Source organism: Drosophila simulans, chromosome 2L (genome assembly GCF_016746395.2).
Source record: "Drosophila simulans strain w501 chromosome 2L, Prin_Dsim_3.1, whole genome shotgun sequence".
NCBI classification, from domain to species: domain Eukaryota; kingdom Metazoa; phylum Arthropoda; class Insecta; order Diptera; family Drosophilidae; genus Drosophila; species Drosophila simulans.
Window position 1 is genome coordinate 18201838 of NC_052520.2, and position 17548 is coordinate 18219385.

The 17548-nt window shown below is 42.9% G+C and overlaps 2 protein-coding genes across 2 annotated transcripts; one reads left to right on the forward strand and one right to left on the reverse strand.

Moving 5' to 3' along the window:
- Positions 1-199: 199 nt before the first annotated feature.
- LOC6732672 (leucine-rich PPR motif-containing protein, mitochondrial) lies at positions 200-5318 on the reverse strand. The gene is made up of 5 exons (XM_002079753.4): positions 5055-5318; positions 4079-4604; positions 2704-4012; positions 926-2647; positions 200-861 (listed from the first exon to the last, which is right to left on the reverse strand). Exons 1-5 carry the CDS (start codon positions 5192-5194, stop codon positions 320-322), a joined length of 4239 nt encoding a protein of 1412 aa, XP_002079789.1. The 5' UTR covers positions 5195-5318; the 3' UTR covers positions 200-319.
- Positions 5319-5376: 58 nt separating this feature from the next.
- On the forward strand, positions 5377-6055 carry LOC27206564 (probable nuclear transport factor 2). Its single transcript, XM_039291237.2, has one exon. It carries the CDS (start codon positions 5472-5474, stop codon positions 5862-5864), a length of 393 nt encoding a protein of 130 aa, XP_039147171.1. The 5' UTR covers positions 5377-5471; the 3' UTR covers positions 5865-6055.
- The last annotated feature ends 11493 nt before the right edge of the window (positions 6056-17548 follow it).

The window sequence follows — 17548 nt, forward strand, 5'->3', positions numbered from 1 at the left end:
CTCCAAAACGGGCAATCGTGTCTATTTTTTACAACAGCATGCGTGTTTCCAATTAATTTTAGAATCTGTCTTAAGGGAATGAATTGAACTATTATTTTATTAAAAAACGATTTATTGAAAAAGAAAGCTTCGTCTTGAAAATAGTAAAAAAAGATCCTTTATCGCTCATTTGAATACCCTAGAAAAATAACTGGCAGAGTTTCGCAACAAAACAACTAGATTTATTTTAGTTTACAAATTGTTTATCCATAGTAAATACTTTAAAAATAAGCTTTAATCACGACGGGCTACACTAAACAAGGACCTTTTACAGAAGCCTCTAGGCCTTGTTGTCCGGTTTGGGTGGAACGGTTTCGGGTACCGATGGCGACACGTCGTCGTCGCTGGAGGATGAAGAGGAGGACGAGCTGGAGTCGTCGGCCTTCGTCCGCTTCTCGGGGATCGTGTAGGGGAACTTCTGGGATTTCTCCTCCACCGCCTGTTTCAGACGCAGCAGAGCTGTCCTGTTGATGTTTTCCAAGGATACGTCCTTAACGGCATTGGCCAAGACATCCATGGCCTTGTCGGGGTTACCCTTGTTAGTCTGGATGTCGATGAGGCAGGAGTACGCGTTTCCGATAGCGCCCTCGGAGATTTTGCTGTTCTTCAGCTGGGAAATGACTGCGCAGGCGAGCTTCTCGTCCTGCTGTTCGCGAGCTGTCTGCAAAACGCGCTGGAACATCAGCCTTGGGGCATTGGACAGGTACTTATCCCAAATCTCCTTAGAAGCCGCCTCCTGGCCACTGGAAATCAGATGCATCCACAGGACATTCATGGGTCCTAGTTGATTGTGAGTGACAAACTTCTCAGCGAGGGATTGATCTGAATATAAAAAGAAAAATGTATATATTTTAACACTTGTATAATAAGGATTTCTGGAACCTACATTGCGGCACCAATTCCGGGTGTTTTTCCAAAATGCCTACGGCTCCTCCGCGTGGGAACTTCTCGGCCAGCTTGGTTGCATCCTCAGGAGTTTTGGCCGCATCGATTTCCGTGGTCAGGTGCTTGAGGAACTGTTCCGCCTTTCCAGCCACTATATTGGCATGACAAAACCGATTGTCAAAGGAAATCAGACGCTTCTGCTCCTCATTCAGCTGCTGGCCAATTCTCTGCAGTGTTTCCAGATCGCCTGCAGCGGCTATTTTGTTCAGGTAAAACTTGAAGATCTTGGGCTGCGGGTGCAGTTTATCGCCCAGGAGCTCCTCGACATACTTGGTGGCCTCCGTTAAGCGATCAGCTCGAACCAGAAGCTCGATCAGTCGAGAGGTGTCCAAGGCTCCAATTTTCTCGCCGCTCAGAATACTTTGCTTATGCGAGATGGCTGCATCAGGATCATTGGCCTGGATTGCCTTGCGGAAGCCGGACAAAGGAGAGGCGGCTTTCGGTGGCTTTACTGTTTCCGTTTTAGCTGACTCCTTTTTCGCAGGCTTCTCCTTGGGTTGCTCTGCTACTTTTGCCGTTTCTGTAGCAGCTTCTGTTCTCGTTGCTTCGTTTGCTTTGCTTTTCTTAGCCTTGGCTTGTTCCTTTTGGGTCTCTGGCACCACAAAAGGCACGTCAATATTTTTCTTCCTCAGGATTTCGGCCAATTTCAAAAGGAAGGCATCGTTTGGTGTCACATTCTCCTCCTGCATTTTAGTCCACAGTCCCAGAGCCTTCTCCGCCTCACCCGCCTTGTCGTAGCTTAAGAGGAGCGTGTAGTAAATCTTATTCCTGTCGATATGTCCCAGGTCCTTCGTTGCTTCAATAAGACCTTCCAGCGGTTGCAGTAGTCCCTCGTTCTTGTAGCGATCACAGGCACTGCTGATTCTTTGAGGACGGGTACGCAGTCCGGGTGTTTCCAGGATCTTCCTGGCCTGCCGCACACGGCCGCACTCCACAAAGGAGAATACCAGATCGTAAAGGCTGTTTACTTCACCATGGATGCCAGTGCTCAGGTCGGTTAGCTTTTGCAGATTCGCAGCATCTTCCTTCTGTATTAGGCGGCAAGCCAGCTCGTTCTTCCAAGGCGTGGACTTATGCTTCTGGCAAATCTCCTCGAAGGCTTCGATGGCCTTGGGAATATCATCCTTGACCAGGTGAACCTTGATCAGTGGACCCAGCAGCACATTGGTGGGCACAATGTAATTGGCTCCCACCAGTGCGTCGAACAATTTGCGCAGCCTTTCCGGCTGACCAGCCTCGGCTAGTGAGTTCAAAATTCTCCACACGGTGCTCATGTAATTATAGCTTCCATCGGCCTCGGCTACGGGAGCTTCCTTCTTGTTCTCCTCCAGTACCTTAAAAGCAGCATCCACGCGTTCCTCTTGCAAGAGAAGATCGGCCAGACGAATCGTCTTCAAGTTATCCAACTGGAAAGTGGCGTCCTTTGCTTTAAGTTTGCCATAGGTTTCCAAAGCCTCTGAGCTTTTCTTGTGATGCGTGTACAGATCGATGAGCTGGGCATAAATGCCAACGGGGATCTGGAATTTTTCGGCCTCGAATTTCTCGATGACCTGGAGGGTCTTCTCCAAGTTTTGCGAACGGAAACAGGCGTTCAGAAGTTGCCTCTTGATGTTGTTGGCATTTTCTCCCTTGCCCTCCACATTCACAATAAATCGCTCGAGTTCTGAATGAAAATATATAGATACTAGATGAATATTTTAATAACTTATAATAACTTACCATCGATGGACAGCGAATCCAGGCTTCTCTTGCCGCTGTTTTGAAGAGGAACTGGCTCCAGTTCTCCCGAGCTCAGCTTACCCAGAAGTTCGGAAATCTTTGGAGTCAGTTCGGAGCCCAATTGCTCGGATAGCTGGGTGGCTTTGGCACTGCTAATGGACAAGCCCTGCTTGACCAACCCCTTGAGGATTTTCTCCAGCGTGTCCCCGCGATCGCGACGGAAATAGTTGGTTGCCTCCTGAACTATCGCACCCACAACATCAGGAGTGATGCGCTCCGTCGGAACGGCAGCCACGCCTTCTACCTGCTCAACTTCCTCCTCCTTGCCTTGCCTGAGTTGCAATCCTTCGTGAATTTGGCGGACACATCGGATGAAGGAGGCATAATCGTTCGTATGGCTGAGGGCCAGAATCAGAGGTTGTTTGAACAAGAAGGGCATGTAGTAAGCTCTGTTCTTCTCCATAATCTTGGCTGCTTCGGCAATCTGGTGGGTCACTAGGGCGGAGTAGACAGCCGAGGTGACAGCAGTGGAGTTGGGAACTCCAGCATCCCTCAGAGATGTGACAATTCTCTCCCAGTTCTTTTCCTTTAGGTTGGGAATGACATAATCTCTGACCGTTTCGGAGTTGGGGAACACTGAGAACTCCTGCTGCATGCGACGTACGATTTCCAAGACCTGATTAGATTCCGCGGAACAGATCAAAGGCCAGAAGTAGTGCTGCCTGATGGGCAAGCCAGCATTTTTCATTTCCTGCAGCAAGGGTAGAGCATTATTGATCACGCCATTGGCCAATCCAGCTTCGGTGGCTATAGTCAGAGCCTTGGGATTGAGTCCCTCTGATTGCAGGCTCTTGCAGATGGACAAGATCTTCTCCACTGGCCGATTGGCCTTAACCATCTGCCTGATGAAGAAGGCTCCCACATCAACGGGCTCGCCGTTCACACGACTGCTCCTTGGCATCACGCGAAGGAGCTTCAGTCCCACATCCTCGTGCCCCTTGTTGACCAGCCGAAGGATCACGTTCACTGCATCCTGATTGAAACCAGGCGAGAGACGAAGCTTGGGCAGAATCTCATCCACGTGTTCGCCATTGCCGTTGACAGTAAGAGTGTACACAATGTCCAGCAGATCCTTGTCCAGCAAAATGATCTCCTTCTGATCGCACTCAGCTATGGTTTCCTTGACGGCAGCCAGGTCTCCGTGGCGCGCAAAGGCGCACAGGAGAGTGGTGTAGGTGTCAGCACTGGGCTCCAAGCCAGCCTGCTTCATCACTCCCAAGATGCCCTTGGCGGATTCCAAATCGTTGGCCTAAAGAATCGTTCAAAAGGTCATTTAAAAACATGGATACCATCTATCTATTTCTGTATGACTAACCTGCGAGTGACCCAGGATAAGTGAATTAAAGACGTTTTCGTTGACGGGTAGACTTTTGGCGCGCATGAATTCCAGAATCCTAGTGGCGCCTTCGATGTCTCCCTGCTGGCAATAGCGAGCAATCAGTCGCTGATAGGTCACCCTATTGGGCTCGATGCCCTTCGCCTCGATCTCCGCCAGAAAATCGGTGGGAGCAAACCCATGCTCGTTCTCCAGGTAAACGCGAAGCAGGGCATTGTAGTGCGAGATGTCCATGGGCACATTCAGCGCATTCAGCGTCTTCCAGATCTCCTGCACCAAGGCTGTTCTGACCTCGGGAAGCTCCTCCGGCACCAGGTTGCCGCAGCATCGAATCACCAGCAGCGATTGCGAGCTGGTGGCCGTCCTGTGCGTCCGGATCTCATCGAGCACCTCCTCCAGATCGCGTCGGGAGATGCGCCCAATGCGGCGAACATCCTGGTCCAGCCGGCGAATCTGTTTATCCAAACTCAGCTCAGCTTTGGCCGCCGCATTCGTGGCAAAACCACTAGGAAGATAATTCAAAATAAACTTAATATATAAAGATATACATATGAATTAACAAAATAGCTGCCCGGATATATTAACTGTCTTTTCTAACATCTTTATAGATTATTTTTTGGCTGACCTTAATGAGAAACTGAGTTGTTAGGTAATCGTGTTGCTTTTTGAATAAAAATAAGATATTTCGACTCTTTCTACATATATAAGTATACTTTCTACAAGAAAAACGCTCGACTAAGACCTAAATTGGATGAGCACATAGTAGGCGCTCCAAATCCGGATGAGGTTATGTAAATATGTGAGACATCAGTCGAGTGCAACTGCGATGATCCCAAGTGGCATGTGCGCATCTTTTCGGGATTCAATCGCTGGAAAGTGGTCGATTCCCCGCTAATCACGTAAATACATGAGCGCATTGCGTAATGCCGGCACTTTGGGGCCAGATTTTACTCACTTTTGGAACTGGCCGCACATGCAGGGCGCATTGCTCAGCAGATTGCTCGTCTCGTTCTCGCGCACCGAGTTCACCAGCACGTTGCGCGTGAAGCCGGCGAAGTAGCGCAGCAGTTTGCCCGTCCTCAGGATGGATGCCATGGCGGAATCGCTCGGTTTTAATTAATAAATGAGCTTATTATTAAAATGACGTTCGCACGAGTGCGGCTGAAACCGATGTCTGTTCGCGCCTATCGATGTTTACCTGCGACAATCGATTGTTTTCGGTGGGACCAAAACGTTCAAATCGAATGTATCAGCTTAGCGGTGACACAAACGAGAGGATATTTGAGTCTGTCAGCTAACCGATTTCATTTGCATTTGTTTTCGTACTGGGATTCCCCAAAAATCTAAGCGTACCGAATATACTTCAACTGAAATGTCGCTGAATCCGCAGTACGAGGAAATTGGAAAGGGGTTTGTCCAGCAGTACTACGCCATATTCGATGACCCGGTGAATCGGGAGAACGTGGTTCATTTCTATAGCGCTACCGACTCTTTCATGACCTTTGAAGGCCGCCAAATACAGGGAGCACCCAAGATTTTGGAAAAAGTTCAGAGCCTGAGCTTTCAGAAGATTAGCATAGTGATAACCACAGTGGATTCGCAGCCAACTTTCGATGGCGGAGTTCTGATCTCCGTCCTTGGAAGACTAAAATGCGATGACGATCCCCCACATTCCTTCTCGCAGATCTTTTTGCTGAAGCCGAACGGAGGATCCTTCCTTGTGGCCCACGACATCTTCCGTCTCAACATCCACAACTCTGCCTAGGAGTACTCCACACCCCTACCTATGGTATGAACACAAAATCGACATCCAAAGATGCCCAGCGCCTAATGATAACAACAACGCGACAGTGGAACTCAGAAAAAAATATAGCAAAGCCAGCCAGTGGTCTGACGATCATCAGTAACAAGAAAAAAAAAACTATAAAAAAAAAATTGGGATTATTTTGAAAACCACTTTTCGAATAATGGGTTATATTTAACTATTTCTCAATGTACAAATAATGGGTCACATTGGAGCTTTGAAGCATTAGCCTTTAATATTTGTACTCTTTATTCGATGCATGTTTTATTCTAGCTTAATTTTCTGAGCTTTTAATTTTGCAACGCATTGTCGTTGCTAAGAATTCCTGATCAACGTGAAAGCGCTGTCTTTGTGTTTGCAATGCCAAAAGTGCGCTGCAAATGCACCGCGAAGAAAGAGAACAATCCACCTGACTAAGAGAAACTGCATGCTCTCTTCTCGTTTGCTGCTGTTGCGGAGCGTCATTTCTGCAGCAGACGCCGCCGTCGACGTCGGCGTCGACGTAGCTTTCTTTTGTGGCGAATTTGGAACTGGAAATTGCATTTCATTTGCAAAAGTCTCGTTGCACACGGCGGTTCGCGAATCGCGCTTCCTCTTCCCGCTGCAGCTGTGTGCGTGTGGGTGTACTCGTATTGGCAGCGCGTATGTGTGTGCGTAACTACACTGCAAATTGTGACGGATTCTTGTGGTCCTAAGGGGGAAATAACTTGCGTTTGACAGGTGCGATCGAGTGTGCCGTCTCAAAAATGAAAAATAAACGAAAAGCCTGCGATGTCTGGTTGCATTCTCTTTTTGCGCCACTGGTAAGCGAGAAAATTGATTAAAATGCACATTACAAAGGGGGAAATATATTAAAAAAAATATATATGTAGCTTAAATCTTAAGTATTCCCGTGTGTGTGTGTATGTGAGACAGAGAGAACGAGAAGGAGAGAGAGAGACGAGAGAGTGCAGCCAGAAATTGCAATACACACAAACAAATTGCCACGCAAAAAGCGGCCGGCTTGCCCTCCCCCTTCCCACCAACACTGCTACCCCCCTTCGTCCACCCCTTTGTATGTGTGCATTGGATGCACTTGGTGCGATTCATTTGCTTTTATTACCATTTTTGCCCGTCTCTCCACTCTTTTTTCCTTATTTTGTGGGGCCTTCTGCGCGGTGGCAACCCTGGCAGCGAAATGCGTTGGTGAATAAGTTCTCTACCCTTTCGTCAGTGTGGGACGCGACTTTGAAATGCTTGGAGCTGACGGCAATGCAGCGCTAAATGCATTAAAAACGTTAAAAACTAAAAAATAATATTCACTGAAATCGAAGAACTTGCCAATCAGCTATAAATTCGAATCGCTTTGAAATGGTGATCGGACAAAAGCAAAAAATATGAAGAAAATGTGCGTGAAATGAAACTAACGATTTACAACAATAGTAACACCAATAAAAGCAAATTAATAAAACAATCAATAAATATAAGATAAACTTGTTCGTTTTGTGAGTTCTCCAAGCCTTTCTAATGGATGTAATAGGAAAACTAGGAAAACTTTTAAAAAATGTATAAAAGTCTACATTTTAAATGCTAAATTTTCATTTTAAGAATCACGAAATTTAAACAATGTTTGGTAGTGCATTTAAATCGATGAATTTAAGACAAAACTTGTACAACTACACATTCCCGTGCTTTTTTCCACATTTTAATTTTTTAATTTATAAAGAATCGTGTTTTTTGTCACGTTTTTAGTCGATTTCAGGGCTGAGCTATTTTTACAACTTTTTCCTATTTAGGATATAAAATCAAAAGAGTTTCCCTCTGCAATTTTCATGCCGAAAACCAATTGAAGGCAATTAAAACGCATTTTCTGTGCAATTGATGATGACCTACGACAAAGGAAATGAAGTCATACCCATACACACACACGACACTCACGCACACATCCGCACAGCGAGAGGCAAAGTGCAGGCCAAAAGCGAATGAAGAACAAAAACAACAAGCAGGGGCCCTACGAAAGCCAACAACAACAAAGTGCAAATTGCAGTGCGCATGCACATGAACACACACATGCATCCGCAGCACACACAGATACTCCAACTGAGGCGAATTGCAGTGGTGTTCGGGCGCTTTTGTTCGCCTGCGAAATGAAAAAACAGCTCGAAAAAGTACTTAAAAATATAATTAAATTTTAAAAATTACTCGATAGGCTATTCAAAAATATCCACAAAATTGGGGAACTTTAATAAATTTCATTTTTTTCCGACTGCATTCCTCCTCTGTCTGTCCTCCTTTATTTATAATATTAAAATGCGCGTCATGCCAACGACAGTTGAATGCACTCGGCCTTTGCCTCGAATGGCTTCCCCCTTGACTGATAATGATAATAAACAGATTATTCGCTTTTTCCAATACGTTTTTGTATTGAAAGCAAGCTCCATAGCCGCTAGCTTCACTTTGATGTCACAAAGCATGCTTTCTAAGCAGTTTTCGAAATTCGAAACACTGTATATGAGAGTCAAAATAAATTCTTTTTTTCAATATTTCTATACTTTTTTCAAAGCTGTTCGGAGCCCTTTGAATTTTACTGAATTTGCGTTGATATTCTATTGTCTTTACAATATCTACATTTATGACTCCAATTCAGTTGAACAGTATATTCTTATCCTGACAGAGTTGCATTTTTTATACTTTATACGCTCACTCCCATTTTATTTATTTAGTTCTGACTCATGGTCCGACGGCGTTTCCTTTCGACCTTGAGTGAAGTATTTAAAGTAGAATGGGCAGTGCAATTATTAAATTCTCTGCGAACCGCAGAGGCATTCCATTGCACTTGGTGATTGTCGTTCTCTGGCCGCTGGCTTGAGTTGTGTATCTACAACTAAAATTACTCATCATCAGCATTTCCATAGAAATCAGAGCTCAAAACAATAATCCAAAGTAGGGAAGACGGTTTTGTTATTTAATAGAAAGGCTTTTATACAACATGTACTTGAAATCTGATTGAAAAACTACATTAAAAACAACTTTTCAAAAAACAAAACCTGTTATAACTATAAAATTGAGACTAAAAGCGACTTAAAAATGGAAACTACATAACAGAAAAAACGATTAAACTTTATATATAAATGATATCTAACAAAGGACCTAAATGCACCATAAACAGGAATGCTAACAAACATAAAATCAAAGTAAATGTGAATTTATAGAATCCTTTCAGGACTTGAAAAGTTTGCAAGCAAAAAGGCAAAAATACACAAGAAATGACAGTACTTTTCCTACTTCCTTCTTTCGTACCATTTGAACTCCATTTTTTTTTATTGGGCAAGTGCAAAAGGGATGGGTAGAGGTGCCAAAGGACAATGGTTCAAGTGCAAAGAGGATGCCAAGCCGCATGCAACAATGCCAACAACAAGGACCGAACGAACGCCGAAGGACATGCCGTGCAATTTCCTTTTCTGTGGTGAGTTGCAGCTATTGCGTATACGCCGTGTGGTGTACAGAGCGAAAGAGAGGCCACTATGCCGTCTGGATAGACAGAGAGCGACGCTATTTATAGCAGGGAGCTCCAAAACCGAGCTCAGCCTTGATTCCGCCCTTGAACTAACATTGCTGGGGAACTATTCCTGTCTCTCCAGTCCTGACCCTTCCCGCCCCAACCCGTCCCTTCCCGATTTCGTACCCTTCGAATCGCCCAGCAGTCGTCACAGCTGGAAACCAGTTGGGGAGCACATATGCGGAGGATGTGCCAGGGGAATACTGGAGGTACAGGAGGTACTTGGGGCATCCAGAACCACAGTGCATATGCTGCCAGTCAAGCGGTGATTTTGAGTTTGCAGTTCGCTCTTTCGCACTGTCCCATGCCTTATGCCCCATGCCCCATGCCTCATGTCCTTGCCCCACCAAACTGAACTCAGCAGGCTTTGACATTGATTTTGTGCATCCTGCAGCTGTGTTTGTGCCTCCTCCGCTCCCATTGCAACCATGCAACTCCCACTCAACTCTACTCAGCTGTCAGCAGTTGCTGATGTCATGGCTGTTTATACAAATAATTTGATTGTTTAGCAAGCACTTAGAAATAAAAGCTTCAAAAGCGGAAAGTATGATAGCTGATATAGGATTGGAGTTATAGGAGAAGTTGGGTCGATTTACCCATAATGGTTAACCTTGAATTTGTTTGTGAAATCCACATTAGCTGGTATCGAAATTGGAGAAGGTGTTTGAATAGCAGTTGGATTTCAAACGAGATCAATATACAAATCACATACAAACTGTAGGCATTGAATAATCAGGTGCATCGTATGATATATGGAGATGTCAGTCAGTTCTGAATTATATACTATTTGTTAGTATATACATATATGTACTTATTCCACTACAGTTGGCTAAGAAGCTATTCTGCTACTGGGTTAATGTTCGTATCAAGTTGTTGATTGAAATATATTCAGGATAAACTAGATAAACAACTAAATACTTATTTAAATTCCATCTATTGACTTATGAATCAATTTTTGGCTGTAAAGCAAATTGCTACCTGTAGATTTTCAATGCACTCTTTCCTGTGTAAATTATTTAAATTTAATGCGTAATAAATGCGAAATAAAAGGAAAGTTGCCTGATGAAAAAGAAACAAGAACCACAATTGAAACTTGAGCAAACAAAGGGCTGCGGAAAATGTTTGCAAATTGAGTTTCAAGTAAATATGAGCAATGCAATGTGAAAAGTAAATACACGGAGAGAAACGCACACCAATAAGTCGCCGAGAGCGCACAACTACAAACGAAGTGCTGCACTCACAGATGGTTGGATAGACCGTGGAAAAGTCTCTCAGCTTTGGTCTGTGTGTGAGTTTGTGTCTGTGAGCATCTTTGTATCTATCGGATGCAGTTTTACGCTTTAAAAGGAATTCTGTAGTTTATGCATGCGATGCGTTGTCTATATAAAGTTTTTTCCCCAGCACCCCCTTTTGCCTACATCTGCTGCCGTCTCTTTCGCTAGCCACCAGGCCCTCTCTTTCTATGACTGTACTCCGGCAGCCATGGAAACGACGTCATCGCATCATCGTCGTGCGTTGAGATGCCGAACCTAGCCAGCAATGGCGGCCTCCTCTCCAATTCCACGTTCCACCTCTCTGTCGCCGGAAAAATGCAACCAAATTGGGAATCAATATGGGCAAATATTGAATCATAATAGTTCAAATCAGATTTATTCATTAAGTCTTAAGTGAACGTACAAAATAGAACGGTAGGGAATGGAGTGAGAATCTACTTGTGTAGCGATAAGATACTGGGGAGGGAGGATAGTTTAAGTTCCTCCAGAGTAGGGGACAGAAATTATTCCCTTAAGAACTAGCCGCAGCAACAAAGCAAGTTCTAGCACTTCAGCCCCCTCGTCGCCCTCTTCAAGTTCTTGGTTCTGTTGTGTATCTGTGTATCCATGGAATACGATGTCTTCCTCTTCATCGTTTTTTGCCACTTGCATCCGCAAAAAATTCGAAATAGCCATGGGAGATGAGGTGATGGGACTCATAAGCAGCTTAAGGCACTATTAAAGCCTTCTCTCCTTCTCTTATTTTGAGTCAAAGCATTTCAATTAAAACATATTACGCATACGCCACGTTGCACGTTAGTGAGATAGAAGCGGATTAGGAGGCGGGCTTAATAGCTAAAAATTCACCAGAGAATGTTATTAAAGATAGTAAAGAATGCTTGAAAAATGTGGCAAGTAACGCAGTTAATGTAGATATTAATTAGAAAAAAAGAGAAATATGTCACATGAATGTTCTGGGACATTCTGCTTAAAGCTAAAGCTGTAAACGATAATTGAATTCATTCTGGCGAAATTGCTGTAGGAGCTTGCAGCCATTCCATTTGCCATTAAAGCATGTGCACTTAAATATGTTTAGTTCAATAACACAACGTTATGAGATCCTATAATCCGGCAAACACAGACCCTCAAGTGACTTTGCTGATGTCACAAATTGCTGGTCAGAATTGCGTATACGCCATGTTGACTTTCACAAGCTGCCACACTAAATGCACCTGTTCAAAGCTCGGTCTCCTGCTGTGTCATCAATAACTAACGACCATAATCCTGGTCACCCGCGGCTGCTTCTGTCTCTTGTTCCCTTGCCTTAGTTCTCCCCCCCATTGTACATTTTTCGTTGCCAAGCAATTGGAACGGAGATGAATTTAGAGCGGTCGATTGACTGCAACGGAGGGTCGACAACAGATTAACCCTTGGCGAGCTGCTTGATTGACTTTGTTGCGCATGTGCAGGAGGATCACCCTCCCGAAAAAAGGTTCCGAACTTGCCCCATAACTGTACTTGTGCAAAAAGAAACTAAACCGTATTCAGAGCATGACCATCAAACAAAAGGGGGAATCCTCATCGCAAGATAGAGGGGCAATACAAAGAAGAACTAAGAAAGTGAACGAGAGTCAGAGGGGAACATATAGAGATTGCATTCCAGGTCGTATAAAGGGTTAGCTTTGTCTACGTTGCAATTTTCAAAACATTTCCATATGTACGTTTTTTTTCTGCTGCTGTCGCTGGTCTCGTTCAAATGCATCGTAATGAATGTCATCCGTTTCACTTTGAATTATGTCATCCACTGTGACACACATTTGCAAACACTACCAGCTCGGATACACACACCCAAGTGCAATATATAAAGTCGTATATATATACAATCATATATGTAAATATAAACATGCATAGCCCACCCAACTGTTTCTCATTAGCCATAGAAAATGACCCCTTCCTTCCTTCGCCTGGCTCCCCATTTGGTCTTCGGTTTCATTAAGGCTTTGTTTCCGTTTTTGTTACACAAGAGTTTTTGCTTTCTGAAATCGAGACGGTTCCAATAACTGCTTAGCTATAATATAGATAGAATAAAATAAATAGAATAATAGTAGAATTATATCTTTTGTGATATAATTATTTCGTTAGGAGCAAGGTTGCAGTGAAGTCTATAAGCAAATAAACTTTCCAGATATATGTAATATATATTTCTCCTATTTACTTTATGCAGTCTATATATATAATAATAATTGGAGATGATTCCACAACTACACTGAAACGCAGTGAATTACGGAATGTTATTCTACACCGACCCAAAACAATAGAAACAATTTTAATCGTTAAAAAAGTGGACTAACCGACAACAATAAATAAATTCTCACAAGCCCCTGTTTAAATGAGCAAAATTTAAATTGATGTGAAAAGCTGGTGCTGGCACAAAACCATTACGGAGAAAACATATACTCAATAAATTTTAGTACAACAAAAATATTGCTAACTTTTTTACTTGCTTTGTACTTTGTTTACTATAAAGTATTGCCAAATATATAGTTGGTGTTAATTAATATTATGCGGGATGTTAGCACTTTATTCGACTGTCAAATACTTCTTGAATTTTCATACGACTTTCCCGGTTCATCAAAATATGAATGTTGAGCTCTCAAGTTGGTTAAGACAAAGTAATTTTCCTGGTTTCTACACGTTGGGTGTTTTCGTCTTGTAGATAGATTGTAGATAAAGAAGCTGCTTTCTTTACCTTCGCTGTTACCAATTCAGATGAAGGTTACAAACTAATTTTCAGCGCAATTTTCGTGCCTTTTTATTATTAAGTGGATCGCTGGCATAAAATGTAACCAATATTGCGGGTCTCAATTTCATCAGATGTTATCATAAAAATAAACCCAAATTGCTGCCTTCGTTCAACACCGGCAGATTCCCTGTAAAGGCGCAGAAATTACATGAAAATTATATAGTCGCTGTCCTTAGCGCTTCATCCGATCTTCAGTTGCTCTCCAAGTTGCTAAATTTAACGGTACAACTAATTTATGCCGCCAGCGAAAGAAGAAACTTCTAAAGAATTGGCCCGAAACAAAGTCAGAAAAACAGACAATGAACTCCAACCGAACAGAGCTCGACTGAAGGCGGAAGTTCGCCAAAGAAGCCAATTGAATGCATCGAAGTTGCATAAAAAAGGGAAAGAACGCAAAACAAGTGCAGTTCAACGAGTCTTTAAAGTTTTGGTGAAAGGGACTTGTCGACAAATAAAAGGAATGTACTTTTACTAAATACTTAGGAAATATAAATATAACAACTTATTTTTTATATAACTCTGAATAAATAACAATTAAACAATTAAACAACAACTAAAACAATTAAAATTCAAAAATATTAAGAAGTAGAAGGTATCAGATACTAGGTATTAGAAGCAAAATGGAGAAATAGAAAGGAGTTTGAAACAATCACTGCACTTAATTGGCAGCTGCCTTGAGGTGGCCAACAGAAGGTGCAAGGAGTCAGGTCGAAAGGACTAAGTGAAAGAACTGCAGCCGGATAGCAGACACTTTTTCCTCAGCTTCTTGGTTAAATTTTGTTTGTTTGCTATACACGGCGTATGCGTAATTAGATCTGTGTATTTACATTAGCTTCGTTTGCTAATTGGACTAAAGTTGCTTAGCGCATCGCACTCGGAAGCTAACAAAGACAGCAAAATAAAGTTGGTGAATCGGTATCTGAAAGCAGTACACTTAAAGAAAGTTGGGGGTATGCTCAATGTGTATACATAAAAGTAACTATGCTTAAATGTTTTGTTTAATAAGTATACATGATATTTAAAATAACTTTTTGCTTTGCCACATTGATATGTATCTCGACCTTTATTGATCTTGTTTGTTGGTTAACGAGATCGTTAATTTGAAAATGGTGTGTAGCTTTTATTTGGCATTTATGGGCACATTCTAAGCTCCGTTTATTGGCATAGGATTTTCCTTGGTGCAAGACAGACATTGGCATTGAATCGATGTTGATAATGACGAAGATGAAATTCAGGTTTTGGCTTTAAACGATCCTCGACCCCGGACTGCTCGCCAGAATGTTTGCCTTCTCTTTGACTTTTGCAGACCCCTTTTTGTAGCCCCTTCCCACTGAGCCAGTGACGTTGCATTCATTTTCTGCAACAGCCATGAAACGAGTTTTTGCCACCGTTCTTCCCGCTTTTTTGCCGCTTCTTCACGCCGTCTTCCCCCCTCCGCACACACATTCACATTCTTCTGCCACTCCCCGCGTAGCCCCCTTTCCCCAGCCTAACCCCGTTTCGAACCCCTTTCGTACCGTACCGTCCTCCCCTTCCGCTTGCCACGCTCTATTGGACTCTTGATGTGATGCGACTTTGGTTCGTCTACCTTCTGGCTTTTGTTTAGTTGCCATGTTGCATAGGATTTTGAACCCGTTTCGCTCACCCCCTTTCTGCCACCAACCACCGCCCATGGCCCATTGCATGTGGCGTCCCTAACCTAACCCAACTTTTTAGCGCAAACGCTTTTGTTTCTCTGCTGTTTTGTGTTTGTTGTCTTTGCCCTGCACGTTTGCTGGCTGTCTTCACACACACACACACACACACACAACACTCATAAAAGGAATGGAAACCAAAAAAATAAACCATATTTTATGGGTTTTCATTGGGGAAATTGCATTTGTGGCTATCTCTCATCGGCGGTGGCATGTGTTAATTGTTCAATTAACCCGATTTTCACCGAAACTGTCGACATTTTAGTAAAGCTTTTCACATCTTTTATAATCATTTAAATTGATTATAGTATAAAATGTGTCAGCAGAATCTAACTAATCAAACTTGAAATCACTTTAGCTGGAAAATCCTATATGCAAACTCAAGATATCTAAAAGATGTTCTAAGAACACTTTGGGCCTTTAACCCAAATTTTGTAACTGAAAACTTATATCATCGACGTCACGGCAACTAATTAAATTTTCAGGAAAAACTTTGTTTAATTTCGCCACTTTTCCACCTTTTTGCACTGGCATTCTGGCATTCTTGATAACTTTCCTGCCTCTTTTTTGCCACCAAACTTTGGCATGTCAACTGCGAGAGGAGTGCTGCTCCCACAGGAAAAAGATCTCGTTTTAATGGAAATAATTGCAATTTTGTGCCAAATTTATGACCGGCACCCACGCACACTGGCCGAAAAGTCGAGCAGAATCGAAATCTCCTGCATTCGCACTCATAACTCACTCAAGCCAAAGACAACGGATGCTCTCTCCCGCTTTTCTGGCATATGAAAATTTGCAAAAGTAATTTGTGGCACATGTGGGTGGGCTCGGTACAAATGCCATTCGTGGGTGCCACAAGGGGGCGGGGGCGTGAAATGCAATCAACTACAATGAGAAATTACGTGCAACAAAAACGAAAAGGCAACAAACAAAAAGACAGCGGCAAATGTGTGTAAGCTGCGCGTATTTCCTGTTTGCCTGTGTGTTTGTACGCAAATATGCAAAGTGAATGAAATCGTCAGCGGCCTCGCCAACAAAAATGCACTCGAAGAAAATACTGCAGTTGTTGATTTTAGCTTGTTAAAATGGATTTCACAACATAACGTATATACTAAAAAATTATTTAAGTTTTTATCACTAAAACTGAACTAAAAAATGTAGTCATAAAACCACAATTTATGATTCATGGTACAGTCATAAAAGCTCTAAAAATTTTCAAAATAATTTTTTAAATAGCCCAACATATTAAGCAATTCTTTTATTCCGAAATAATTCGTATTTTACAATGCAAAAAATGTAAAGCACAAAAAGCTATGGCTGAAGAGAGCCGAAGAGCATCAGCGACTCTCTTAGGTTCTCTTCATCGCGCTTCGCTGCCGCTGCTGCTGCTGTTGCTGCTGCGCTGCACGTTGCGTGTCATTGACCTTTGGAATTGCATGTTGCTGCTGCTGCTGCTGCCGGCGTCGCTTTTTCGCTTCCTCGATTTCGCTTGTGTGCCGCCGCTCTCCTCCGGCTACGTCATTCTACGCTACTTCGCAATGGAATACTGCCACTGCCACATTGAAGTTTTTTCATCTTGCCACATGAGGCAGCCTGTGTCAGTGTCAGTGCCTGTGCCTGTGTCTGGTTGCTCACGTGCGCCCTCTCTTTCGCCCGCGCCGCCCGTCTCGCTCCCACCCTTTGCGGAGTGCCAAATTATATCAAGGAAGGAATACTGTGCCGCTTATCTTCCGCCTCCATTGTTGCTCCCGAAAGTTATTTCAATATCTCCGGGGTGCCTCACTCCCCGCCCCATTCCTTACAGGTTTTAATGTGCTTTTTTCGTCCAATATCTGGGGATTCTTTCGGTTTCAATTAGGTGCTTAATCTTCCACTGAGGAGAATTATGCGGAACATCTTTTATTTCGAAATAATGAAAAAATAAATTAACGCTTTTACAAATTAACAAAGGATTTTATTTGCAACTAACCAACAAAGAACTTTGAACTCGATTTTCGAAATTGAAAATGATATGCAAATATAATCAAAACACGTGCAGGGATTGACCGATAAAAATGGTTTAAGCGAAAAGCATTATAAATAAAATGAAAATAATATTTTATTATTTGATAGCAATATTTACTGAACCTGATAGCTAATAGTAATAGAAATGAAAGTCATGAAAAAACTACCGAAAAGAAGATAAAATTCAATAAAGCCGTTCACCATTGTTCCGCCACTGAACCATTGACCATCCGGCGGATAATTCGCGACAAACTCCAAAAACGAAAGCAGCTGAATGAAGGGAAAAAGTTTGCCAGCGATTGTCTGGAGACTCTTGTCTCAGGGTTTTCAGTCGCAGAGTTTCCGAGTTCATT

Excerpts from the sequence above, each read along its gene's own strand:
- LOC6732672 (XM_002079753.4), bottom strand. The coding sequence starts at position 5,194 with ATGGCATCCATCCTGAGGACGGGCAAACTGCTGCGCTACTTCGCCGGC. Across the intron at positions 4,013-4,078 it reads TTATCCTGGGTCACTCGCAG|GCCAACGATTTGGAATCCGC; the intron begins GTTAGTCATACA and ends ACGATTCTTTAG. Across the intron at positions 2,648-2,703 it reads GGATTCGCTGTCCATCGATG|AACTCGAGCGATTTATTGTG; the intron begins GTAAGTTATTAT and ends ATTTTCATTCAG.
- LOC27206564 (XM_039291237.2), top strand. The coding sequence starts at position 5,472 with ATGTCGCTGAATCCGCAGTACGAGGAAATTGGAAAGGGGTTTGTCCAG.